The sequence below is a fragment of the Nansenia antarctica genome, assembly GCF_963989245.1.
Source record: "Nansenia antarctica genome assembly, chromosome: 1".
Taxonomy (NCBI): Eukaryota; Metazoa; Chordata; class Actinopteri; order Argentiniformes; family Microstomatidae; genus Nansenia; species Nansenia antarctica.
In genome coordinates, this window is record NC_137674.1 from 92,363,219 (window position 1) to 92,390,577 (window position 27,359).

Sequence of the window (27,359 nt, forward strand, 5' to 3'; positions counted from 1 at the left end):
GGCTTGTGTAACTTTTAATGCATCTAGTGTCCCCACTACTTCCTGGGTGAAAAATTATGGAACAGAGTACCACATTGGAATGTATGTTTGCACTCATGTTGAAAATGAAACGCCTATTTTCAATAAGATTGTCGATGTCATTATTAAGGATGAAGAAGCATTGTTTTTGACCACTAAGGTCATTACGATGTATTTTGACGATCACTTGAATGCTTTCAGTATTGGTGAGGTGGATGATGTGTTCACTGTCATTAGTGTGTCTCAGTTGGTGTAGTATTAAGACACATTACACATTAAGAGCCAGGCCCAGCACACAGAGAGACAGATTAAGGAGGGGTTTGAGAAACTCCACCAGTTTCTACGAGAGGAAGAGGAGGCCAGGATGGCTGCACTGAGAGAGGAAGAGGAGCAGAAGAGTCAGATGATGAAGAAGAAGACTGAGGCACTGAGCAGACAGATATCATCACTTTCAGACACAATCACAGCCTTAGAGAAGGAGCTGAAAGCTGAAGACATCTCCTTCCTGCAGAACTTCAAGGCCAGTAAGAAAAGAGCCCAGTTTACACTGCCAGACCCAGAGAAGGTTTCAGGAGCGCTGATAGACGTGGCCAAACACCTGGGCAACCTGCAGTTCAGAGTCTGGGAGAAGACGCAGGGGATTGTCAAGCATGGTTGGTTCATCTTTCAACATCGAGGATATCATAAGAACTTCGATGAGAGGAGGCGGATTTCTTAAAAGGGCTTCCCGTTTATAACAAGAGCAACTTCAGCAGGTTCCATGCAGACTCTGTGTGTAAAGCGTCGAACCGAAGACCTTCTGTGTACCTCCCCACACGTGACTACCTCTCAGAGCAGACTGAAGTCTGCTACATCTACTCTGCTCTGCTGGCTGAAGCCTGCTACATCTACTCTCCTAGCTGAGGCCTGCTACATCTACTCTGCTCTGCTAGCTGAGGCCTGCTACATCTACTCTGCTCTGCTAGCTGAGGCCTGCTACATCTACTCTGCTCTGCTAGCTGAAGCCTGCTACATCTACTCTGCTCTGCTAGCTGAAGCCTGCTACATCTACTCTGCTCTGCTAGCTGAAGCCTGCTACATCTACAATGTTGTTTTTTACTCTTGTCGTGTTCAGTTTGTTAACTGGATGGGATTCTACTATTAATGACAAATGTCGGGCCTACAACTTGGAAGACTTGTTCTCACAGTTGGGCCTGTCTGCAGGAATACTGGGAACACAAGGAATCTCGGGAATGTCCAGTTTGTAGGAGAAGATCCTCAAAGCATGAGCCTCTTACCTTTAATCTAGCTCTAAAGAACGTGTGTGAGGCCTTCTTACAGGAGAGAAGTCAGAGAGCTGAGGCAGGGTCTGAGGTGCTGTGCAGTCTGCACGGTGAGAAACTCAAGCTCTTCTGTCTGGATGATAAACAGCCCATCTGTGTGGTGTGTCAGGCCTCAAAGAAACACAAATCTCATGACTGTGTCCCAGTAGACGAGGCTGCACAGGAACATAAGGAGGAACTCCAGACAGCTCTGAAACCCTTACAGGAGAAGCTGGAGGTCTTTAACAAAGTTAAACAAACCTGTGATGAAACATCAGAGCACATTAAGAGCCAGGCCCAGCACACAGAGAGACAGATTAAGGAGGGGTTTGAGAAACTCCACCAGTTTCTACGAGAGGAAGAGGAGGCCAGGATGGCTGCACTGAGAGAGGAAGAGGAGCAGAAGAGTCAGATGATGAAGAAGAAGACTGAGGCACTGAGCAGACAGATATCATCACTTTCAGACACAATCACAGCCTTAGAGAAGGAGCTGAAAGCTGAAGACATCTCCTTCCTGCAGAACTTCAAGGCCAGTAAGAAAAGAGCCCAGTTTACACTGCCAGACCCAGAGAAGGTTTCAGGAGCGCTGATAGACGTGGCCAAACACCTGGGCAACCTGCAGTTCAGAGTCTGGGAGAAGATGCAGGGGATTGTCAAGCATGGTTAGTGTTATGAAGGCCCACAATTTAGAGCCAGTTAGTTTCCCCAAATCAGCCCTATTTTGCCCCTGTTATTTCCTTTATTATTTTCCATACTATCCATGTACGTTTCTCATGAAGGTGTATGTATTATTATTGTAATTGTATAAGTTCTGTCTTAGATTTGTTTAGTATTGTGTAAGCGCCAGATTAGTGGGCGTGGTTTTGATTGGCGTACGTGACCGGATGTATGGTTGGCGTACGTGACCGGATGTATGTTCGGTTGGTGTATATATAGCGACGGAAGTGGTCTGTGCGTCAGAGTGATGAGAGTAACGAGAGTGACATGAGAAGGAGAAACGAGAAGTCGATCTAAGATGGCGGAGTCAGTAAAACGCACACCGTGCTGAAGCTGAAGACCTGAAGAGTGATTATTGAGTTTACCACTGTGACAGAGGGCAAACCTTACAGCAGCAATTCAACATCTCTCAACAGTCCACAAGGAGAACGGGAGACTCTGAGTGTCGGAGGAGACCTGCCTTTGGCATTGACTGTTAGTAGTGAATCACGGGCTACCCGCAGCACCGCGGGAGTTCGGAGTTCGTTGAGTTGGCAGCGCTAGCCCAGTTTAGCTGTGTCCCCGTTAGCCAGCCTTGCTAGCAGCCGGCTGCTAACGTTGGACCAAGCGAGACCCAAGCTGGACAGAGCCGTCGCCTTCACGAGGTGGATTGCGACCGACCGTGGACCACCGGACCTGAGCCATTCACACCTCGTCGTGGACTACGAAGAAGCCCCTTTCCCTTCGAGTTGCTACGTCACCCCCCCCCTTTGTCTGCTGCCTTCCTCGAAGCACATGCGAGCTCCAACCAGGCCTCAACGCGCTCCTTTCAGTCCGGGACTCTAAGCCTTTTCCAGGCCAGGCCCTGCGTGTGAGTGAGTGATTGAGTGTGTGTGTGGCCGGCTGGGAGGGAGTATATACGGGGATGTATATCTCATTTGTCTAAATAAATGTGTTTGTTCATCTTTGCTACATTACTGTGTGTTTAGTTGTCTGTTAGCGAATGCTAATTCTAATGCTAATGCTAATGCTAGTACTGCTAGTCTAAAGGGTTGCTGGCGCCCCCTGCCTGTATCCTCCTACACTGCCGATTTAGCTCCGAGTTAGTTAGATAACCAGCCCTTCCTAAATTCTACAGTCCTTTAGCTACTCCCTGGTTACAATTGGTCCTTCGAGCCGGATAGGTTGTGTAGTGATAGCATGGCTGAGCGCAGCCAACCAGACAAGACAGTTACCCCCCCTTCTCCGCCCCCTGAGCCAGAGCCACGACCACAGAGAGTCCCGCGGTTGCCTCCGAGGTTACAGGAGTATGAGCTTGAGCTCGAAAGCTCACTGAGTGGTAGTGAGGAGCGCACTCCACGGGATACAGTGGTCGGAGAGGCCGAGGTGTCCGCCGGCGCGCGGGTGGCTAGCACCGAGACAGCCATCAAAGAGCACCAGCCTGAGGATGAGATGGCAGAACAGCAGGGTTTTGCCGTAGAAACGGAAGAGCAGGAAGGAGAGGCCCGGTCCGACAGCGCCTGCGGGCGGAAGAGGGAGGGCCTCAGCCTTAACGATCTGCCTCCCAGTACGGCGCGCTCGAGACCTAGCTCCTGCCGTTCAGTGGCTTCCTCCCGGTCCAGGGTTTCCGTGGGCAGTTCTGCCTCTGGGGCGGATAGCATGCACTCCAGAGGGAGTAGTGCCGCGCTGTCAGAATGTATGCGCCAACAGGCCGAGATGGCGTTAGAGCGGGAACGCCTCCAGTTCGAGCGTGAACGCCTCCAGATGGAAGGAGCGGAACGTGCGGCGGAGAGACAGCGCCAGGAGGCGTTAGAGAGGGAACGCATCCAGTTCGAGCGCGAGCGCCTCCAGATGGAGGGGGCGGAACGCGCGGCGGAGAGGCAGCGCCAGGAGGCGCTAGAACGTGAACGCCTCCAGATGGAGGGGGCGGACCGCGCGGCGGAGAGGCAGCGCCAGGAGGCGCTAGAACGTGAACGCCTCCAGAGGGAGGGGGCGGAACGCGCGGCGGAAAGGCAGATGGAGAGAGAGCAACTGCACGCGGAGAAGATGGAGGCAGTGATGCAGACCATGCGCGACGTGTGCATCAGCAGAGCTCCGTCGGCCCGTAGCTCCAGAGCATCATCCGCACGGCCCTCTCGAGTGCCATCTCCTGAACCCCCCGCCGATGGCTCCATGACCCCCGCCATGACTGTCCAACTACAGGCCCAGCTGACCACCTTGAAGGAAGAGGACCAGGGACCCGACCGCTACGCGGCCCAGAGGGAGCCAGCGTCGCTGCCCGGGAGGGGAGCCATTCCCCAAGAGCGTAGCACACCCCTAGGTCCTCCAGTGAACCAAAGGGCATGCAGGCCGGACACCCAGACAGTCACTCCAGCCCCGATCACCCACTACAGGATGTTTCCCCAGGTGGAGGGACCCAAGTTCCCCTTCTTCAAGGACGAGGACAGGAGCCAGTATGTGGAACTACGCATCTGCCTAGACACGCTCTTGGACGACTCCTGCTCAGAGTCCTACAAATATGCGATTCTCCTTCAGCATGTGAGGAACCCCAGAGCCCACAACATGGTTCTGGCCCATGCCTCCGCACCGACACCTTACACCAGAGCGCTCGCCGACTTGGATGCCCGCTACGGTCGTCCCTGGAACCACGCCCTTGCTGAACTGCAAGCCCTCGAACAGCAGGCCCCCATCAAGGATGAACGGGCGCTAGATGACTTCGCGCTCCGCGTGCACACCTTGGTTGGAATGCTGAAGACGCAGGGCCCAGCTGGCGCCAGCGAGATCAACAGCACCTCCAACGTAGAGCGGCTGCTCCGCAAGATCCCACGCTTCCGGCAGGAGAGGTTCCGGCGACAGCAGCGCGTTCGTAACCCCGGGAAGTTGGGTCTGAGCATGGCTGCCTTCGCGGAGTTCCTACTGGAGGAAGTGCATGACACCAACGTAGACGCCATGGGTTACGCTGAGCCGAAGAAGGAGAGGGAGAAGGGAGACCGCTGGGACAGGCCGAGCTCGAACAGAGGACGCCCAGTAGGAGTGCTGCACACGGAGGAGGAGCCTCGGAGAGAGAGGAAAGCCCGACCTGAGGGAAAGGATTCCTCTCAACCCCCTCAAAAGGGACGGAGAGGTCCACCGCCATGTCCGTACTGCACCAGCGAGCACTGGTTCAATGAGTGCAGTGACTTCAACAACCTGAGTACCGAGGCCAAGCAGAGGTGGCTCGAGGAGAACAAGAGGTGCTGGAACTGTGGGCGCGACCATCTGGCTAAGAACTGCACCTTGAGGAGAAAGTGCAACCGCTGTGAGGAGGTCCACCTCAACATCCTACACGAGGTCTCCCTCGCCAGGTCCACGGAGGGCACCAGAAGCCCTAGGTCCGGTAGCGCACCGGAAGAGGAAACACCTGTCTACTATCTAGACCCAACCCAGAGCAGCGGCTCCAAGGTCCTACTGAAGGTGGTGAAGGTCCGACTGCACCACAACAACGCTGTGTACGACACGTACGCCGTTCTAGACGACGGGTCGGAACGGACCATCCTCCTCCAGGAGGCAGTGCGCCAGTTGGGGCTCCACGGGACTGAGGAGAAGCTGACTCTGCGCACGATACGTCGCGACCTTAAAGAGGTCACCGGGGCGAGAATCAACTTCTCTATCTCCCCGGCGGGGCGGCCGTCGGATAGATATCGGCTTCAGAATGTCTTCACCGCAGACCAGCTAGCGCTCTCCCGCTACGACTACCCCCTGGAGAGATTACGCGCAAGATATTCCCACCTACGGCGAGTAGACCTACATCCGATAGAAGGAGCGGAGCCAACCCTTCTCATCGGCTCGGACAACGCTGCACTGATCGTGTCGCTCCGTCCTCAGCTGAGAGGACCACGAGGCTGCCCGATGGCTGTTAAGACTGCGCTTGGGTGGGCCCTCCAAGGCGCTACCGAGTGGAGAGATAGAGACGGGAGAGCTACGTCATCCCTCCATGTCCGCACCGAAGAAGTGCAGACCATCAACTGCCTTCACACCAGTGTGGACTCCATGAATGCGGCGCTACTAGACAACGTCCAGAAGCTGTGGACGCTAGACGTTGCGCCCTACAAGAATGAGAAGCTCTACGTACGGTCAAAGGAGGACGTCTACGCCATAGACCTCCTTAAAGCAAAGACAGTGCGTATCGAAGTCCAGGGCGTGAAGAGATACGTCACACCACTACTCCGAAGAGAACCCATGCCAGAGTTTCGAGTATCCCCTCGAACCGTCCTACAGTGTCTGACCAGCACTGAGAAGCGTATGAGGAAGGACGAGGTCCTTGCTGCTTCTTACAGAACTGAGATGAAGAAACTGACGGAGTCCGGTCTGGTGAAGAAGCTTGAGCCAGCCGAGGCGAACCAGAGTGCCGAGTCTTGGTACCTCCCGCACCACAATGTTCACCACAACGGGAAGAACCGAGTGGTCTTCAACTGTAGCTACCAGGTGGGGAAGCTCAACCTCAACCACTATCTTCTCCCTGGTCCAACCTTGACCCCAGCCCTCTTGGGAGTTCTGGTGCGCTTCCGTCAGCAGCCGATCGCAGTCAGTGGTGACATTAAGCGAATGTTTCACCAGGTCAGGATGTTGGAGGAAGACAAGCCACTCATGAGGTTTCTCTGGAGAGAGGACCCGAGCGACCCCGACCCCTCTATCTACCAGTGGGAGGTGCTACCCTTCGGGACAACCTGCAGCCCCTGCTGCGCTACCTATGCGCTACAGACTCACGCCGCGCAGGAGACGGCACCTCCTGGAGTGTTTGACGCCGTCCATAAGAGCTTTTACGTGGACAACTGCCTCCACAGTTCGAAGACAGCCACGGAAGCCCGTCAGCTAGTCCAGGACCTGCGTGCTCATCTCCAGGAGGGTGGATTTGAGATCTGCCAGTGGGCCAGCAACGACCCGCAAGTCATCAGAGACCTCCCGAAGGAGGCCACCTCGACCAGCAGCGAGGCTTGGGTCTCTCACTCACCAGATGATGCTCAGGAGATGACGCTCGGACTTATCTGGCAGTTCCAGACCGACACTCTACGCTATCGCAATAAGCCTGCCAAGCCCCAACGCGTCACGATGAGAACGATATACAGCACTCTAGCGAGCCAGTACGACCCACTGGGATATATCGCTCCCTTCACGACGATGGCCAAGGTGCTTGTCCGGGAGCTGTGGGCCCAAGAACGAGGATGGGACGATCCTCTGCCTCGTCACCTAGAAGAGAAGTGGAAGGCCTGGGAGCAGGAACTTCCCACTCTCCAGCACATCAAGCTGCAGCGGAGCTACTTCCCTCCCTCCACGGACCTAGAGAGGAGTGTCATCACGCTACATGTATTCTGCGACGCCTCGGAGATGGCGTACGGGTCCGTGGCATACGTCAGAGCGGCAGAGCTTGGAGGTGAAGTCCACGTCTCGTTTGTCCTGGCACGTTCCCGAGTGGCGCCGAAAAAGCAACAGTCCATCCCAAGACTGGAGCTGTGGGCTGCCCTGAACGGCGCGCAACTGGGAAGGTTCCTGCTCGACGAGCTCCAGCTACCTCTGATGAGCGTCACCATGTGGTCAGACTCAACTACCGTCCTCCAGTGGTTGAAGTCCAGCTCATGTCGGTATAAGGTGTTCGTGGGCACCCGAGTCGCAGAGATTCTGGAGTTGACTGAGGTGAACTGCTGGCGTTATGTAGACACCAAGAGGAACCCTGCTGACGTCATCACGAGAGGGGCAACTCTCCAGGATCTGGCTGAGCCCCACCTGTATCACACGGGACCAGACTTCCTACAGGAGCGGGAGTCAGAGTGGCCAGCCACGCCGGCGTTAGCAGAAGACAGAGAGGACAAAGAGCTGCGTAAGACGTTGTTCTGCGGAACCACCCAGGTCGTAGACCCTGAGACTACTCCGGGAGAGGAGTGTGAGACGCTCGAAGAGCTGCAGAAGAGGATGTTCTGCTCCAAGGCCGGTCTACCCCTAGATACTACGCTCAGCGCCGAAGATTACACCGCGGCGGAGCTCCTGGTGCTGCAGAGTGCCCAACAGGATGCCTTCTCCCGAGAGCTGGAGTGTCTCGAGAAAGGGAAGCCGATCCCCTCGGACAGTAGACTCCGCGGCTTAGCTCCAGAGCTCGACGGTGTTCTCATTCGCGTGGGTGGCAGACTGCGCCGCGCTCAAGATCTAGACCTAGACACGAAGCATCCCATCGTGCTTCCCACTAAGCATCAGGTCACCAGATTGGTCATCAAGCACCATGATGACAAAGTGCAGCACGCGGGTGGAGAGCGTGTCTTCGCGGAGGTACGACGGAGATTCTGGATACTCCATGGACGGGAGGCGGTACGGAGATATCAAAGGTCCTGCTCGGACTGCCAGAGGTGGCGAGCCACGCCGCCGCAGCCCATGATGTCCGATCTGCCCGAGGACCGGCTGCGACTGAGACAGGCTCCGTTCCACTCTACTGGGGTCGACTGTTTCGGGCCACTCCTAGTCCGAAACCGGCGAGCCTCCGAAAAGCGGTGGGGCATCATCTACACGTGCCTGACGACGAGAGCAATGCACCTGGAAGTTCTGCACCAGCTCACAAGCGACAGCTTCCTCATGTCCTTCAAGAGGTTCACCTCCAGGCGAGGGACCCCTAAGACCCTCCGGTCGGACAGAGGCACCAACTTCGTCGGTGGTGAGGCCGAGCTGAGGGCGAGCTACGCTGCGATGACTGAGGAGGCCCGTGACAGACTCGCCTCCCAGCAAGTGAAGTTTGAGTTCAACCCCCCAAATGCTCCACACTTCGGGGGAGCCTGGGAGCGGGAGATTCGCTCAGTAAAGAACGTCCTACGTACCATTCTCGGACAGAAGGTGCCTACCGATGAGGTGCTCGAGACTGTACTAGCAGAGATTGAGGGCATCTTGAACTCCCGGCCCCTAGGCTATACCTCCAGTGATGTAGCAGATCTGGATCCCATTACGCCCAACTTCTTGCTGATGGGGCGGCGAGACTCTGCACTGCCTCAGGTAGTCTACGACCCTGCAGAGCTCACCGGAAGAAGATGGTGGAGGCACAGCCAGGTGCTCGCGGACCAGTTTTGGAGGCAGTTCATACTGCACTACCTGCCGACCCTGCAAGTCAGGCAGAAGTGGACGAGGGAGAGAGACAACTTGTCCGAAGGTGCCGTGGTACTGGTGATCGACCAGTCCCTTCCACGCGCCGCCTGGCAGACAGGCAGAGTGACCAAGGTCCTGCCGGGTCCGGATGGAAGGGTGCGGACGGCCATCGTGGACGTTGGTGGTCGCACTTACACCCGACCTGTGGCACGCCTGATTGAGCTCCCTCAAATTACGAAGGACACTATCACCTCCTACCTCACGCTGCTAGAGCAGCCTAGCCAGTGTGCCTTCCCTAGTTAAATGAAACCGAGGGTTTCATGGGGCGGCTGTTATGAAGGCCCACAATTTAGAGCCAGTTAGTTTCCCCAAATCAGCCCTATTTTGCCCCTGTTATTTCCTTTATTATTTTCCATACTATCCATGTACGTTTCTCATGAAGGTGTATGTATTATTATTGTAATTGTATAAGTTCTGTCTTAGATTTGTTTAGTATTGTGTAAGCGCCAGATTAGTGGGCGTGGTTTTGATTGGCGTACGTGACCGGATGTATGGTTGGCGTACGTGACCGGATGTATGTTCGGTTGGTGTATATATAGCGACGGAAGTGGTCTGTGCGTCAGAGTGATGAGAGTAACGAGAGTGACATGAGAAGGAGAAACGAGAAGTCGATCTAAGATGGCGGAGTCAGTAAAACGCACACCGTGCTGAAGCTGAAGACCTGAAGAGTGATTATTGAGTTTACCACTGTGACAGAGGGCAAACCTTACAGCAGCAATTCAACATCTCTCAACAGTCCACAAGGAGAACGGGAGACTCTGAGTGTCGGAGGAGACCTGCCTTTGGCATTGACTGTTAGTAGTGAATCACGGGCTACCCGCAGCACCGCGGGAGTTCGGAGTTCGTTGAGTTGGCAGCGCTAGCCCAGTTTAGCTGTGTCCCCGTTAGCCAGCCTTGCTAGCAGCCGGCTGCTAACGTTGGACCAAGCGAGACCCAAGCTGGACAGAGCCGTCGCCTTCACGAGGTGGATTGCGACCGACCGTGGACCACCGGACCTGAGCCATTCACACCTCGTCGTGGACTACGAAGAAGCCCCTTTCCCTTCGAGTTGCTACGTCACCCCCCCCCCTTTGTCTGCTGCCTTCCTCGAAGCACATGCGAGCTCCAACCAGGCCTCAACGCGCTCCTTTCAGTCCGGGACTCTAAGCCTTTTCCAGGCCAGGCCCTGCGTGTGAGTGAGTGATTGAGTGTGTGTGTGGCCGGCTGGGAGGGAGTATATACGGGGATGTATATCTCATTTGTCTAAATAAATGTGTTTGTTCATCTTTGCTACATTACTGTGTGTTTAGTTGTCTGTTAGCGAATGCTAATTCTAATGCTAATGCTAATGCTAGTACTGCTAGTCTAAAGGGTTGCTGGCGCCCCCTGCCTGTATCCTCCTACACTGCCGATTTAGCTCCGAGTTAGTTAGATAACCAGCCCTTCCTAAATTCTACAGTCCTTTAGCTACTCCCTGGTTACAGTTAGTACTGATGAGAACTGGATTAAGAATATCTAATAGATTATATGAATATGTTTGTTACGTCCACATGTGTCCTTGTTGTGTTTCCTTCCCTTCTGTGTTCTCCTCTATCATTCTCCATCCAGGTGTTGTCAATTGGCCAATCATTCCCTCATTCATCATCCCACTCCCATCCAATCAGAAGGCTGCCCATTCTCCAATCAGAGGGCTGCCCGTCTGTTTAAATGCTCCTCCTTGTCTCCCATTGTTAGTTGACTGTTTGGTTGTGTTTTGTTTGTTAGTTTGTCTTGATTCAGTGTAAAAGTGTTGGTTTAAAAGCAGGAGAACTTTGTCAAAAGTTAAAGTAATATTTAGAGGCTCGCGCCCCGTTCAGCTGGGTGCCCCGGCAGATGCTGAGTGGAGACGCTGCGGAGGAAGAGGGGGAGAGCGACGGAGATACCCCTTCTTTCTCCTCCACTCTGGCTGCTTAAGGAGTTTCATATTCATTCTTGAGGCTTGCCTTTGCTCGCTGGCTGTCTGGGGAACTAGAACTGCCTCTCTTGTGCCTTCTCTCCACTCCCCCCCCCCACCACCGCCTCTCTCCCAGGTGTGCACCCTGACGAAAGAGGACAACCGCAAGGTGGGGGAGATCCCCGAGGACGAGCAGCTCCATGTGCTGCCCCTCTACAAGGTCTCGCTCACCGACGAGCACGGCAGCGAGGAGGGCCAGCGGCAGAAGATGAAGTCCGGCGCCATCCAGGTGCTGGACAACTTCCGCCGCGCCGTCCGCAAGCTCCCCGAGCCGGCCAAGTCCTGCCGACAGCGCCGCCTGGAGGCCAAGAAGGCCGCCTCGGAGAAGAAAACCGCGGTCGTCAAAACACACAACTTCCTGGACCCCAACATTGGCGGCGTGGCAGTGTTATAGACTACAGGTGTTATAGACTACAGGTGTTATAGACTACAGGTGTTATACACTACAGGTGTTATACACTACAGGTGTTATAGGGGACAGGTGTATCCGATTATTAATGTCATCTTCTTTATCATCACTACAGGAAGAGTATCGACAGTCATGGGCAGAGCTGAGTGAGGATTGCTGGAACAGTTTAATACGTTGTCATGTTCAGTTTGTACAATGTCAAGAGCCGAACTATTCTATTTTGTTAGCAGAAGTGTTCACCATTAGCTGGATTTCCAACTTGTATTGGATTATTTGGAGTTACGCTCCTGACCAATAACATGTTATGGACTTATCACACAGTCAGGCTTGACACGGACACTGGTTAAGTGTTTACAACAAGAAAGTTAGTAGTGACAGGTGCGTGAGACAAGATGGCCGCAGCGTGATATCCTCTCTCGCAAGCCCCGAAAAATAATGATTAAAACTCGGAAATAGTAGACCAAACAAGAATGTGAAATAATAGCCTAACAAGGAATGAATCTACGCTCTGGAGAAACAACAAAACCGGACAATCTACTGCTTAAAAAGAATAAACACAGAGCGAACGCCGAATCCACCATGACCACCATGAACAAAGAGGAGATGCAGAAATTATTTACCGATCTGAAAGAATCATTGTCTAAAGAGATCCAGGAGTTCAGAGACGACTCCAAAACCCTGTCTAAAGAGATCCAGGAGTTCAGAGACGACTCCAAAACCTTTCAACAACGCACGGAAAAAGACATTAAAACAATTATGGACCAAACAGCAGATCTGCGTGAGGACGTGGAGAAAACAGGAAAACGTGTGGATTGTTTGGAGACACGGGTGAGCTACCTGGACGATGCCGAGGCAGCAGCCCAGAAGCAGCTGAAGCAGACAAAGGATCGAATTGATGAGCTTTCAGATCAGGTGGATTATTTAGAAAATAAATCCAGACAGAACAATATGTGTATATATAATGTCAAGGAAACAAACGGAGCTAGCAATATGATGAGTTTCTTAAAAAGCTAATTGCAGAGACTCTGGAGGTGCCAGGTGATATCAATCTAATCAGAGCGCACCGCATGGGCAACCAACAAACACACTCCACTCGACCGATTATTGCAGCATTCTTAGACTTTGACACAAAGAAAAGGGTGCTTAAAGCAGCCTGGGATAAGAAGCAAGTGCTGCTTGACGGAGAGCGCATCTTTTTTGATCAGGACTACACATACAAAACAAGAAAACAGAGAGCCCTCTACAAACCGATCCGGGACTACCTGAGAAATCAAAGGAGCATCAAGACGCACATCCTTGCGCCAGCAAAACTGAAAGTTTTCAACCTGGATGGAACATTTACAAACTACTCAAACCCAACAGAGGCAGCCACAGACCTGGAGAAGAGAGGATTGTTCAAAGCAGGAGTATATGGAAAGGACAAACACTCAGCTACAGGCCTGGAGAAGCCATGAGAGGAAGATTGGATCATAAACAGACATTAAACCAAGGTACCAAGACTTTCAAACATTAACATTCTAGTTGCTGTGAACACTATAGGCCAGTGGTTCCCAACCGGGGGTACGCGGACCCCTAGGGGTACGTGAGGGGATTGCAGGGGGTACGTGGAAAGATAGAAGATGGAATTATAATTTATTTCCCTTTCCATTTAAAAAAAAAATATAGTCGTTTCATAAACCTGTTGTTAAAATGGTACGCTGCAACTTAAGTTCCTCCCCGACAGGTGATGACTGTAACACAAGTGGTAGTCACGTCACATTTAAATCACGTTCATTTACGTTCATTTACAGGCGCACGTCAGCTAGGCCTGTCAGTATACCGCAAAGATGGACAGATGGCTAAAACGACCAGCTTCAGAGGCAGATCAGACGGTCAGATCAGAGGCAGATCAGACGGTCAGATCAGAGAAAAAAAGAAAAAAAGGACCCCGCTATTATTTGGAAACATATGTTTTGTGGGGATTTACATGTACATCGGCTGATCCACCACAGCCACAGTGCTTTTTCTGCGGCGAAGTCCTGGCTAATAATTCAATGAAGCCAGCCCATTTACAGCGACACCAGAGCACCAAACACCTAGCAACTGTTGTTAAAACTGACGACTTTTTCAAGCGAAAACTGTCAGAGTTCAAGTCAAGTCAGGCTACACTGAAAAAAGCGGCAAGTGTGTCAAGCAAAGCACTGGAGGCGTCCTATGCTGTTTCATTACTAGTGGCTAAGTCAAAAACCCCACATTAAATCGCCGAAGATCTGATTTTGCCTGCCGCTATGATTTTGGCTAAAACTATGCTGGACAAGAAAGCAGCTGACGCGCTCAAGTTGGTACCATTATCAAACAATACCGTCTCCCGTCGGATTGATGATATGTCCATAAATATTGTCGGACAAGTGGTGGATAAAATGAAGCAAGCAGGTCAGTTCGCTTTGCAATTAGATGAAATGACCGACGTTAGTGGGGAGGCTCAGCTGCTGGCTTTTGTGCGTTATAAAGAAGAGTCGGACATAAATGAGCATATCTTGTTTTGCAAGACGCTGCCAGGAAAGACAACTGGCGAGGAAATATTTCTGATTATTGACAGCTTCTTCAAAGACAACGATCTGGAGTGGAAATCCTGCAGTCACATCTGTACCGATGGAGCGGCAGCAATGACGGGTAAGGTGCGTGGGCTGCTTGGGCGTGTGATGAAGGTGAACCCCGAAATTAAGTGGATGCACTGTATTATTCACCGGGAGGCACTCGCCAGCAAAAGGATGAGCCCCGAGTTAAGTGCAGTTATGGATGACGCAGTTAAGGTGATTAACTTCATTCAGTCCCGGCCAATGAACCACAGACTGTTTCAAACTCTTTGTCATGGCAGCGGGTCAGAGCATGAGCAGCTACTGCTTCACACAGACGTTCGCTGGCTGTCTCGTGGCAAAACGCTGCTGCGGCTCTATGAATTGCGCATCGAGGTGTTTGCTTTCCTGACAGAAAACGACCACCCTCTTGCAGCCCTGTTTGAGGATGCAGTGTGGGTTGCGCAGCTGGCATATCTTGCTGATGTCTTCACTAAGCTGAATGAGCTCAACCTTTCACTTCAGGGCAAGTACTCACACATCCTTAACATGTATGACAAAGTGAATGGATTCATAAAGAAGGTTAAATTATGGGAGAGGAAATGTAAGGATGGAGATGTGAGCTGTTTCCCACTGCTTGATGGCCATCTCGCCACCACTGATGCTGACAGAGGTCCTGTGGTGAAAATAGTTAAAGCACATCTGTCCAAACTTGACACTGACTTCAACCAGTACTTTCATGACATTGAAACAAAGTCAGAAAAACTGGACTGGGTGAGGAACCCATTCAGAGTGAATGACAGGAGCAGCAGCAGCCTTCCTGCAAGCCTGCAGGAAAATCTGATGGACATGTCCTCTGATCGTGGGTTGAAGATGGCACATGCTGACAAGTCATTGACAGAGTTTTGGTGTGATGTTGAAAAGGAATATCCAGTGCTGGGAAAGTGTGCATTGAATGAACTTTTGCCTTTTGGATCTACATATATGTGTGAAGTGACCTTCTCAGCTTTGACCCACATCAAAACCAAGCCAAGGAACAGACTGAGTGTGGAGAGCAGCCTGGTGACTGCTGTTGCCACACTGCCTCCAGAACTGTCAAAGCTTATAAAAGAGAAGCAACCTCAAGTGTCTCATTAAAGCTTAACTGATGAAAAAAAGAATTGCAACTGCTACTGGGTGAGTCTATTTTTCACAATGGTGTAAATATCTATGTATTAAAGGGGAGTGGTTCAAATGATTTCATTAATAATCAGTAGAGTTAGATAAGAAGTTTAAGTGTGTGTGTGTGTGTGTGTGTGTGTGTGTGTGTGTGTGTGTGTGTGTGTGTGTGTGTGTGTGTGTGTGTGTGTGGATAGTTGGGGGTGTGGGTGGCTGTATTGCAAGTGCAACTGACACTTGTGATGATATTCTGGTTCAATTAGCTCTTGTCCCTGAGAGGGAATTTGTGATAATCCTAATGTCTTGAATGTGTTCTCTCTCTCTGTGTGTGTGTGTGTGTGTGTGTGTGTGTGTGTGTGTGTGTGTGGATAGTTGGGGGTGTGGGTGGCTGTATTGCAAGTGCAACTGACACTTGTGATGATATTCTGGTTCAATTAGCTCTTGTCCCTGAGAGGGAATTTGTGATAATCATGTCTTGAATGTGTTCTCTCTCTCTCTCTATGTGTGTGTGTGTGTGTGTGTGTGTGTGATAAGTTTTATCCTGTCTCATCTTGTCTGTTTCCTCTCCCCATCAGTCAAGACTCTGGGATGAGAAAATGATGACATCACTGCACCTCAGACAGAAGCCAAAGAGGAGCAGGAGAAAGGGAAAAGAAACAGATATCAAATCAAATTCATTATTATTTATTATTTATTTTTCTATTTTCAGTGAGTGTGTGGGCATGTGGTAACAATTAACCATTGACGTGGCCAGGTGGCACATGTATTGGCCAATTAGCTCATGTAGTCTAATTTTGAATGGCAATGTTTTGAAATGGCAAACATGTGACTTTATGTCAGATTGTTGTGTGCAGAAAACCGTGTTCAGTGCATTTAAAAAGTGCCATTTTGAATAGCAAAATGTGTGTAAAGCAGAAAATGTGTTTAGAGTTTTGGAGACATGAGAAGAGGTTTTGCTCTCTGTGTGTCAGTAATAAATGTTATATTTGCAAGTTAGAGTTTAATTGATTTTTTGGGGAAATAATCAACACGCATGAGTGAGGGGGTACTTCTGGCATGGCAAAACAGCTCAAGGGGTACACAAGACAAAAAATGTTGGGAACCACTGCTATAGGCTATTGTTTCGTAATTAGGTATTTAATTTAAATTTAAGGTATATATCTTTTTCTCTTTACTTTTCTTTTTCTTTAAACCGTTTATTTAATTGAAATTACTTTGCCTTTTTGTTTTGCTTTTTGTTTCCCCCGAACGTACGTGTGTGTGTGTGTGTGTGTGTGTGTGTGTGTGTGTTCTGATGTGTGTGTGTGTGTGTGTGGTGTCTGTGTGTATGTGTGTATGTGTATGTGTGTGTGTGTGTGTGTGTGTGTGTGCGCGCGTGGGTGCATGTGTGGGGGGGTAACTGTGCGCCTGGGGATATGTATGAATGAGGGTGGGATGGGAGGAAGTGGGTGTGCAGCTGGTGTGGGAGGGATGGGGTGTAAAAGTTGTCTTCGTCCTATTGTGATGATAAATGTTATTATGATTACCATTACATTATTATTGTATGTGTGTGTGTGTGTGTGAGTGCGTGTGCATGTTGAGTTGGGGTGCGCGTGCGTGGGGGTATCTGTATGTTTGAGGGTATTTTGGTGTCTGGGGCGTGTATGATTTTGTGTGTGAGGGTGGGATGGGGAGGAAGGCGAGGTGGTTACCTTATTGGGAGGGATGGAGGTGTAAAAGCTGTCTTTGTGCTATTGTGGTGATAAATGCTATTATGATTATTATTGAGTAGAGATGAGGCTTGTAATATATAACACCCCCCCCCCCCTCTATTATTTTGACTGTGCCCATACTTTTTTGCTAAATTAAACATTACATTACTAATTATAGATTGGAGCTGTTTTGAATAAGGTATTAATTTATTTCGTTTATTATCATTATTATTATAATTACCAATACTGTTTTATCTTTTATTTACTTCTTCAATGTTATAAAAACGGAGAGTTTACTTTAAAGCTTGGTGCAGCAAGATTACACCCCCCCCCCCCCCCCCCCCCCCCCCATATTACTTTAATTTTGTCCACTTTTTTGATAAATGAAACCTTAAATGACATATATGAATTGGAGCTATTTTGAATAATTAAGAGAAAATAAGTAGGGGAATAGAGAGACTGTTACGTTGATGCCAATGCAAAGTTTGCTGAGTAACTATATTTTGGCGGCCGACACAGACCGCCCCAAGGACCACTTTGGCTCCTCCAATAAAGGTCACTGATACTTACTACCTGATTAAGGTGGTACAATTGAACCTGTCAATCTTTTCTTTCTTTTGTCTTTTTCTTCTCTTTTTCTTCTTTTTACTTTTCTTTTCTTCTTGTTCCTGTTCCTCTTCCTCTTTCCCTCTGTCTCCTTTCCCTACTGTCCTTCCTCCTCCTACTGTTTTCCTAGTCCCGATAATATGCCTACTCCATGAAATACTTGTAATGTTAGTTTAAAATGAAGCCCTTAAACGGAGATATGAAAAAGTTGAAAATAATATCATTAAATGTCAATGGCTTGAATAACATAATTAAGAGGAAAAAGATTATCCTCCAACTGAGGAGAGCTGGAGGAGATGTCCTCTTTTTACAAGAAACCCATTTAAAGAAAAAAGAACATGACAAATTGAGCAGGGGACAAATTTACTCCAGTTCATATGGAACACAGAAGAGGGGTGTTGCTATAATTATACAACCACACATACCATTTAAAGAAGAACAACATATATACGACAAAGAGGGGAGGTTTGTTTTAGTAATTGGTAAAATAGAGTCAATTACTGTCTCATTCTTAAATATATACTATCCACCGGAATTAGGCCCAGAATTCATGTCAGAAATAATTGAAATGTTAATGACAAAATGTAAAGGAATCACCCTAATGGGAGGAGATATGAATCTTACAATAAATTCTAGGCTAGATTCCTCAAATAATAAATCACACAGAGCTGATAAAACATCATCAATTTTAAGAAGTGCAATGTCAGAATTTGGATTAGTAGACATATGGAGGATGCTAAATCCAACTAAAAAAACATATACATATTATTCTGGACGATTTTCAACTTCCAATAGACTGGATTATTTCTTCATGTTTAAAAAAGACGTAGAGAGGCTGGAAACATGCACAATAGGCACAAGGGACTTATCAGATCATGCTACGCTATCTATAACTATACATTTTGATATAAAGCAGGGAGAAAAAATATGGAGATTAAACAATTCACTTCTTCAAGATAAGATCTTTGTTGAAAAAATCAATAAAGCCATAAAAGAATATGTAGAGATAAATGACAATGGAGATACTAATCCAACTATTATATGGGAGGGCCTTAAAGCGGTACTACGAGGACAGATAATAGCATATTGTGCATTTAAGAAAAGACAAACACAACAAAAACAGAAAATGCTTGAACAACAAATACAACACTTGGAAGACAAATTAAAAAATACAAATGAAATAATAGTAAAAAATGAATTAAAAAAGAAGTATAAGGAGTTGGATAAAATTCATACAGAGGAAGTGGAGAAATTAATGACATACACCAAACAGAAATATTACGATTGAGGACCTAAGGCCCAATCCCGATTCTCTTTTCTACCCCTATGGCTCGTTTTCGAGTGTCACTCGATTCGAAGGCAAGGCCTTCGAATACGTCACAAGCCCTACCCCTTGAAATCTAAGCCCTATGAATTGGGACAGCCCTTCACGGCGCCTACGTCATCACGCGGTACGGGTGACGCGTTGTGTTGCCGGCGAATTCTCACATCTCGCAATGCCTTGTTCAGCTGTGTTTATTTCTGTTGCGTGTGCTATAAGCATCTATTTTCATTTGTTATCAACACACTGTAGTGTTTAGACGTTCCTTTTTTAGTCTCTTCCGTCAGCGATGTCTTTTTTATGGACATCGCAATAATGACAATGAATTTAATGACAATGAATGACTCCAACCAAAACAACCAGTCCATCAGTAGTCATAAAGCGTTGTCCAAAAATCACGTTACCAAGCGCCTTTCTCAGAACAATTCGTCGTCTAGAATCCAAAAATCAATCCATCATAGTGGTGGTCAAAAACGTAGAAAGAGGATCTCTTGGGGACGCGGCCACATTTGCCCGTGAAGGAGAGATGACAAATAAGCGGAAACATTTCTCAGTAGAGTCGAACGGTGATAGATCATCATCCTTTACGCGTATCCTTAACTGTAGTTACATTTCGCGTGTCATATGCCATTAGACATGGAAATATGTCAATGCGCGGCTGTCATGCACAAATCAGCTTGTAACACACAGCACACAGCACATCGGCATGATAACGTTTTGTTGTTGTTGTGCTTGTTATAAAGAAAAGGTCTATAATGCATTGAAATTAATGATACAACCCATTAATAATATTACCTAATAACAACTGCTCGGATTAGATTGCGGGTGGAAATAGGTCAAAATGCGCATCATGTACAAGTCAGACGAACGTTTGATAGATAACTTTACATATGTGTACCATCATCCGCTGTCAAACGCCACAGGTAATAATTGATTTATGACTGTACATCTCTGAAATGCTCGACTGTCATGCAGCGTTGCGTTACTGTAACGTTAGACACAGCACCGACATAAAAGCGATTTTTGGGTTAAGCTTGTTATAAATAAAAGGTCTATAATGCATTGTAATGACATTAAACTAAGACAATAAGATGGTTATCATAATTTTTCAAATCTTTATTAATAAGTAATTACAGAGAATTAAAATGACATTTCCGCATTGAATAGAGCGACATAAGATTTCTGTAGATGATTCGCAATGCATCCTGGTATCAAGGGGTAGCGTACCGTTAGCCCTTCGAAGCTAGTCTGGTCCTGAAATCCCTCGAAACGAAGTAATAGTTAGCCCTCCCCCTTACCCCTAGCCCTCGACGAAATATGAATTGAGACAGCCCTCGCCCTAAACGTGAACGCGCAAATCGAGCCATAGGGGTGAAAACGAAGGGCTAGGGGTGAATTGGGATTGGGCCTAAGTCTTTAAAACTCCTAGCATATCGACTTAAGACACAGACTAAAAAAGCACACATTTCGAAATTGAAGACTGTAGAAGGCTCTGGAACAATAACGGATAAGGATAACATAGCTGAAGAATTTGTAAAATATTATGAGAACCTCTATAAAAACACAGATATTGACCTGGGACTAATGAAAGATTTCTTACATAAGTTAAACTTAAAGCAGGTAACAAGATCAAAATATGAACAGCTCATTAAGGACATCACAGTAAATGAAATACAACAACAAATAAATAACCTTAAAATGGGGAAAACACCAGGTGATGATGGATATACTAATGAATTTTATAAAACTTTTAAAAAACAATTGATACCACTACTTTTACAAGCATATAAGTATGTATTACAAACGGGAAATTGGGCAACTACTTGGAATTCATCTATAATAACGGTTATACATAAAGAAGGTAAGGACGCTACTGAATGTTCGTCTTACAGGTCAATATCGCTACTGAATACGGACCATAAAATAGTAACAGCTATTATTGCCAATAGGTTAAAGGACATCGTACCAGATATAATAGACAGCGACCAATGTGGTTTTATACCAGGTAGGCTGCTGTCAGATAATATAAGGAGGACGTTAAATATAATAGACTATGCACAAAATAATGGTGCAAACCTTCTACTCTTGACACTGGATGCAGAAAAAGCATTTGACAGAGTGCTATGGCCATTCATGTTTGAAATTGTAAGAAGCTTTGGATTTCATGAGAATTTTAATAAATGGCTTCAAGGAATGTATAAAAATCCAGTGTCAAGAGTAAAAGTAAATGGCACAATATCCAGAAGATTTCCAATCTATAAAGGTACAAGACAAGGAGACCCACTCTCAGCAGTTATATTTGCTATATGCATGGAAGGACTAGCAGAAAGTGTAAGGAAAAATAATACCATCAAAGGCATAACGATAAAAGAGGAACAGCATAAACTGGCATTATATGCAGATGACGTGGTCGTTTATTTAACATCACCAACCCAATCCTTACCAAGCCTAATGGAAGCAATTACAGAATATAGTAAACACTCTGGTTATAAACTAAATGAAAGTAAGTGTGAAGTATTAACAATTGGAGAACAGATAGATTCGGAAATTAAGGAAAAATATAAGTTGAAATGGGATGCAAAGAAAATCAAATATTTAGGAATCTACCTCACCGGAGATATAACAACATTATACACTGACAACTATCAAGCCCTTGAAAATAAAATACGAGAAGATCTTAATAGATGGAAGATAACACCTGAATCCTTAATGAGTAGAGTAGAAAGCGTCAAAATGATGATCCTCCCACAGTTTCTGTTTTTATTTCAAACATTACCAGTTCCCATTCCACATGGTAGCTTCAAAAAATGGAATACAATGCTCTCAAATTTCATTTGGAACTACAAAAGTAAACGGAAAAAACTTAGTATACTAACTCAAACCAGAGAAAAAGGAGGGTTTAATTTCCCTGATCTAAAGTCCTATTTCCATGCAACTCAAATAGATACAATAATGAAATGGATGAATAACTCGGTTCAAACCAAATGGAAAGACATAGAAAAACAAGTAATATCAATATCAATAGGAACACTACCTTTTCTGAGTCTAAAGGATATTCAAAAATATAGTGGAAATAACAGATGCATAGAAAATACCCTCAAAAATTGGAAAACTATTCGTAAAATGTATAAATGTGATGACAAATGTATTTATTTGAGAGAGATAGCCAGTGATCCAGACTTTTTACCTAATAAAACAGACAACATATTAGAAGAATGGGCTAGGGACTACAGGTGTACTCACAGATGGTTACAAATGACATGATAGACTCATTTGAAACCTTAGTTAATAAATGTAATATAAGTAATAGCCATTTCTTTAAGTACTTACAAATTAGAAGCTACCTTATAACACAACAGAGGAGACAGGAACAAAGATCACATATACTGATGGAATATCTGAGCAAAAATAGAAACAGCGAAAAGACAAAAATCTCAAAACTTTACAAAATCATGCAAGAAATCAAGATAGAAGAAGATAACACTAAAGAAAAATGGGAAAACGAATTAGCAATAACAATTACGGAAGAAGATTGGAAAGAAGCATGCAAAAGAATATTTAAGACAACACAATCAAAATTCTGGAAAGAATTTGCTTGGAAAATAAATATGAAGATCTTCCTAACACCGAAAATGTTGTCAAAATATAGGCCAACAGGCAATGCAGAATGCTGGAGGAAATGTACGGAACAAGAAGCCAATCACACACACATTTTTTATACATGCCCTAAATTGAAAAGGTTTTGGGAGGCAGTTCAAGTAAAAATAAAAAATACATTTACCTTACAAAATCCTATACATCCAGTAAATATTATACTCAGTCTTATTCCATTAGATATACACAGGGAGGGAGATAAATATTTGTACACTATATTACGTATTGCAGCTTTAAAGCAAATTACACGTAAATGGTTGGACTTAAACCCACCATCTGTTAATAATTGGAAAAAAACTGTTGAAGAGATAAAAGAAATGGAAAGAATTACTTATAAAGTGGGAAACCGTGAAGAGCAATTCACTATGAACTGGAGTAAATGGACCGAATGAATGAGTAGGAAGAACCCCCCCCCCTCACCGATCCCACCCCTCCCACCCCCCTCCTTTTATCTCTTACTTTTCTATCTCTATCCCTATAATTTCTCTCTTCTTTTTCTGTATTTTCTCTCTATTCTTTATTCTTTATCTTTTTATTTTTTGTTCTCTTTAAAAATAAAAATAAAAAAATAAAAAAATGATGCAGGATGAACTTAGACAAGTGAAGAAAACTTGTAAAGTGTATGAAATGAACTTGAAATGTAATGTACAACCCTGCAATAAAGTAGGCCAGACCAGGCCAGACCAAGGACAAGAGAGAGGGGCCCGTGACGCGGCACGCCCCCTCTCCCCTCCCCCCCCCACCACCGCCTCTCTCCCAGGTGTGCACCCTGACGAAAGAGGACAACCGCAAGGTGGGGGAGATCCCCGAGGACGAGCAGCTCCATGTGCTGCCCCTCTACAAGGTCTCGCTCACCGACGAGCACGGCAGCGAGGAGGGCCAGCGACAGAAGATGAGAGGGCCAGCGACAGAAGTCCGGCGCCATCCAGGTGCTGGACAACTTCCGCCGCGCCGTCCGCAAGCTCCCCGAGCCGGCCAAGTCCTGCCGACAGCGCCGCCTGGAGGCCAAGAAGGCCGCCTCGGAGAAGAAAACCGCGGTCGTCAAAACACACAACTTCCTGGACCCCAACATCGGCGGCGTGGCAGTGGCCCCGGCCCACGGCTCCATCCTGATTGAGTGCGCCCGGCGCGAGCTGCATGCCACCACGCCGCTTGTAGGAGCCAATTACTTTGGATGAGGTTTATGATTTTGCATTTATAGTTTTGGATAAATTCTACACTGGAAATGTTAATAAGTATAATGTAGAAACAATGTTTTGATATATGATTTGTATCAGCATAGGAAACCCCTTTGGTTTAGCCTTCAGAGCCCATGTTAAATATTGGGGCTGCTGTCACTTTAAGAACGTCAGACCTCTTTACGTTGAAGGTAACTTTCTAGATTGTTCTAGGCAGTGTGTCGGTGATTGGATTTGAGACTGGAAGCATATAGTTTTTTGACCGTAGTCGTAGTTGCAAAACATAGTTTACGAAATTCACAATCTTGCTCATGTAAAGGAGATCTTACCTGTGGAAATTGGAATAAAACTTTTGATATCTTTTTACATCGGAGTCCTGTGGATTTTTGGTATTCTAAACGAAGGAGTGCAACACACACGAGTAGCTAACTGTAGCAGCTAAAAGTCCATCGTCGGCCCCTCACATTAGTCCAAAAACGATATGCTATAAACTGGTTCATACTTCTGTATTTAACTTATCTTTTGGAAGACAGCCGTGTGTGGACTGCGGCTGAGAAGAGGACCGAAGTGAAGACAGAATTCCCATAAACGTGTGTTCATCATCCCCGTGTCAGAAATGAACGGTCAAGCCGATATGGAGGTGGATTACAAGAGGAAATACAAAAACCTTAAAAACGCAAATGGAATTTTCTGGTTTATGAGCAGGAATGTTTTCAGGAAGAACTTAGAAGATCTCAGAGAAAGCTGCTTAAAGTTTCCGGAGACAAAAGCTTTCTTCTCGACAGACTGTTACAATATGAGAGGGTGGACGAGGACTCTTCAGACTCAGATGCTACAGCATCCTCAGAGAACAGTGAAGGAGAGGGACAGGGATAGGGAAAGAGAGAGAGATGGAGGAAAGAAGAGAAGGAGTAGTCCTGGTGTTACCCTTCCTTCATCCTCATCCCCTCATCTTTCCCTCCTTTCACGCCCTGGAGTGAACTCCCTTCAGTCTGCAGGCACTACGCCCTACCTCAACACGTTGCCCTTCCCACCGGAGTATTTGGCTCCCCCAGCTGAGCGAATGAAGAAAGAGAGAAAGACAAAGACGCCCAAAACACAGGAAAGAGACGTCGGGGAAGGTGGTGGCCCCCCTGGCGCCCCCCCCCCGCGGCCAGCGCCCCGTTCAGCTGGGTGCCCCGGCAGATGCCCCGGCACATTATGAGTATTTAGTCATGCCCTTTGGTCTCGCTAATGCACCCGCAGTATTTCAAGCACTAGTCAACGACGTACTGCAGGATTTGATTGGTCATTCGGTTTTTGTGTACCTTGACGATATCCAATTTTTTTCCAAAGACATTACTCAACATCAACATCATGTCCGTCAAGTCCTCCAGCACCTCCTCCACCACCAGTTATTTGTCAAGGCAGAGAAATGTGTCTTTCACGCCGACACAGTGTCATTCCTGGGGTTCATTATAACACGGGGGGATTTAAGCATGGACCCTGCCAAGGTTAGTGCGGTGTTAGACTGGCCCCGCCCCTCCTCTTTGAAACAGTTACAGCGGTTCCTAGGGTTTGCTAATTTTTATAGACGCTTTATCCGCAATTTTAGTGCCCTAGCTGCCCCTTTAACTGCCCTCACCAGGTCTACCCTCCGTACGTTCGCCTGGTCCTCGGAGGCGGAGGCCGCCTTCGTGGACCTCAAGCAACGGTTCACCTCTGCTCCGGTCCTAGCCCATCCGGACTCGGAAGTACCATTCCTGGTGGAGGTGGACGCCTCAGATCTCGCGGTGGGGGCGGTGCTCTCCCAGAGGTGCAGGAAGGATGGGAAGGTACATCCCTGTGCTTTTTTCTCACGTCGGCTGTCCCCGGCCGAGTGTAATTATGACGTGGGAAACCGTGAGCTGCTGGCCATTAAATTGGCTTTGGAGGAGTGGAGGCAGTGGCTGGAAGGGGCCGCACAGCCGTTTGTGGTGTGAACGGACCACAAGAACCTGGCCTACATCCAGGGGGCTAAGCGCCTCAATTCGCGTCAAGCCAGGTGGGCGCTGTTTTTTACACGCTTCCAATTCTCCATCTCCTTTAGGCCGGGGTCCAAAAACGTCAAGCCGGACGCCCTCTCCCGGCAGTTCGATCCGGCGGACTGGGAGGAAAAACCCCACCCCATTGTTCCGGAGACCCTTAAGGGCTCTGCACACAGCGTGCGATTTCTGTTGCGCGTCAACGTTCCATTTTGAAGTTTGAATGGAAGTCTATGAGAGCATCGCATTTACCCGCACACGGCCCCGATTGTAATCGCACGGCGAACATTCGATTCCATTCATTTTGAATGGGACAAAGCACACGGCGTGCGAGTTTTGTCGCACTGTCAAATTTTGCAAAATGTTGTAAAAGTTTGTGGTGCGACGGATTATTGCATCACAATGGGACAATTGGGAAAACTTCAACTGGTCTATCTAAATTAATTGAGTCACTCATAACGGGGAGAGAGACTGGAGCATACATTTTTGACTGTCTCCTTTTTTGAAAGAAGTTAAAGGCTGAAGGTCTGACCCAAAAGGTCTGATATAGTGCATACACCTACGGTACATGAAGGGTTTATGATGTACAACATTATCATTTCATTTTCATATCATATATTTCAAATACATACTGGACACAACGGATAATGGATGCCATTTGGTAAACCTCATCTTCTTTTCAGTGTGCCAGGCACATCATTCACTAATCACTAAAATATAGTTTTTGGCTGCACAGGGTTGCCAGATTTTCTAATCTAGCACGACTGAATGACCAGCCAATTTATACACATGTTGTATAGACACTGTCCACTGAAAACCGGACATCCGGCAACCCAACATTTATATTTAAGGCCAATGCACATTATTTACTCTACTCTAAAATGGATGACGAAAAGCTGATAACGTTTGTTCAGTGCCATAGGGAGCTATACGACCCCAGCTATGCGATGTATAAGGACATTAATAAAAGAGACCAATCATGGAGAGCAATATCTCTTGCTATTGGATGCCCTGGTAAGTTAGTTAAGTATCTACTTCAGATAACTAATGTTAGCGTGCAGCTCTCTCTCAGACTAGCTAAGTAGCTAGTTACCTCAGATAACTAGCCTGTGATTAGCCGTTAGCGTGCAGCTCTCACTCAGACGTCTCTCTACGAATGTACCAGGGGTGGGTGTTCACGATGTAATGTAATCTACGTGAATGTATTGCAGTGGTTTTTACTAACGTTAGATCTAGCTTCAATAATTAGATCTAGTTTCAATAATTGATTAACAATGAAAAACGATAAGACCTGATAAGATGATAAGACCTGTTTGAAAAAGTCTTCACTTTGACTTGCTGAATAGCAATCATTTACACACTGTATTGTTTTGACCTACAGACTGTGTTATTGGTTTCTATTCAGATGAGGGGCTAATACAAGGCTATTTCATAAATAGTTTGAACTTTTATTATTGCACTCAAATGGCATACATTTTAAATATTTAGTACATTTAACCCTCCGGTTGTGTTCATGTTTGCCCCCCCCATCCTTGGTGTTCCCGGTCTAATTAGACCGGTCTGATTAACTGCTTATTAATTTGCTAAATTTGGTACCTGGTGAAAGCTGAGACCTGTGAGATGTTAAAAAATGAACATA

At 47.2% G+C, this 27,359-nt stretch overlaps 1 protein-coding gene and 1 pseudogene across 2 annotated transcripts; both read left to right on the plus strand.

Moving 5' to 3' along the window:
- Nucleotides 1-1,161: 1,161 nt before the first annotated feature.
- On the plus strand, nt 1,162-11,539 carry LOC308154132 (E3 ubiquitin-protein ligase TRIM35-like; the record flags this gene model as incomplete). Its single annotated transcript, XM_080527309.1, has 3 exons — nt 1,162-1,981; nt 10,761-10,849; nt 11,264-11,539. The coding sequence occupies 3 exons, from the start codon at nt 1,162-1,164 to the stop codon at nt 11,537-11,539; spliced, it is 1,185 nt and encodes a 394-aa protein (XP_080383435.1).
- Nucleotides 11,540-24,333: 12,794 nt separating this feature from the next.
- LOC308154143 lies at nt 24,334-25,678 on the plus strand (annotated as a pseudogene). Its single transcript has 2 exons — nt 24,334-24,910; nt 25,345-25,678. The product of its transcript is annotated as an uncharacterized misc_RNA (transcript).
- The last annotated feature ends 1,681 nt before the right edge of the window (nt 25,679-27,359 follow it).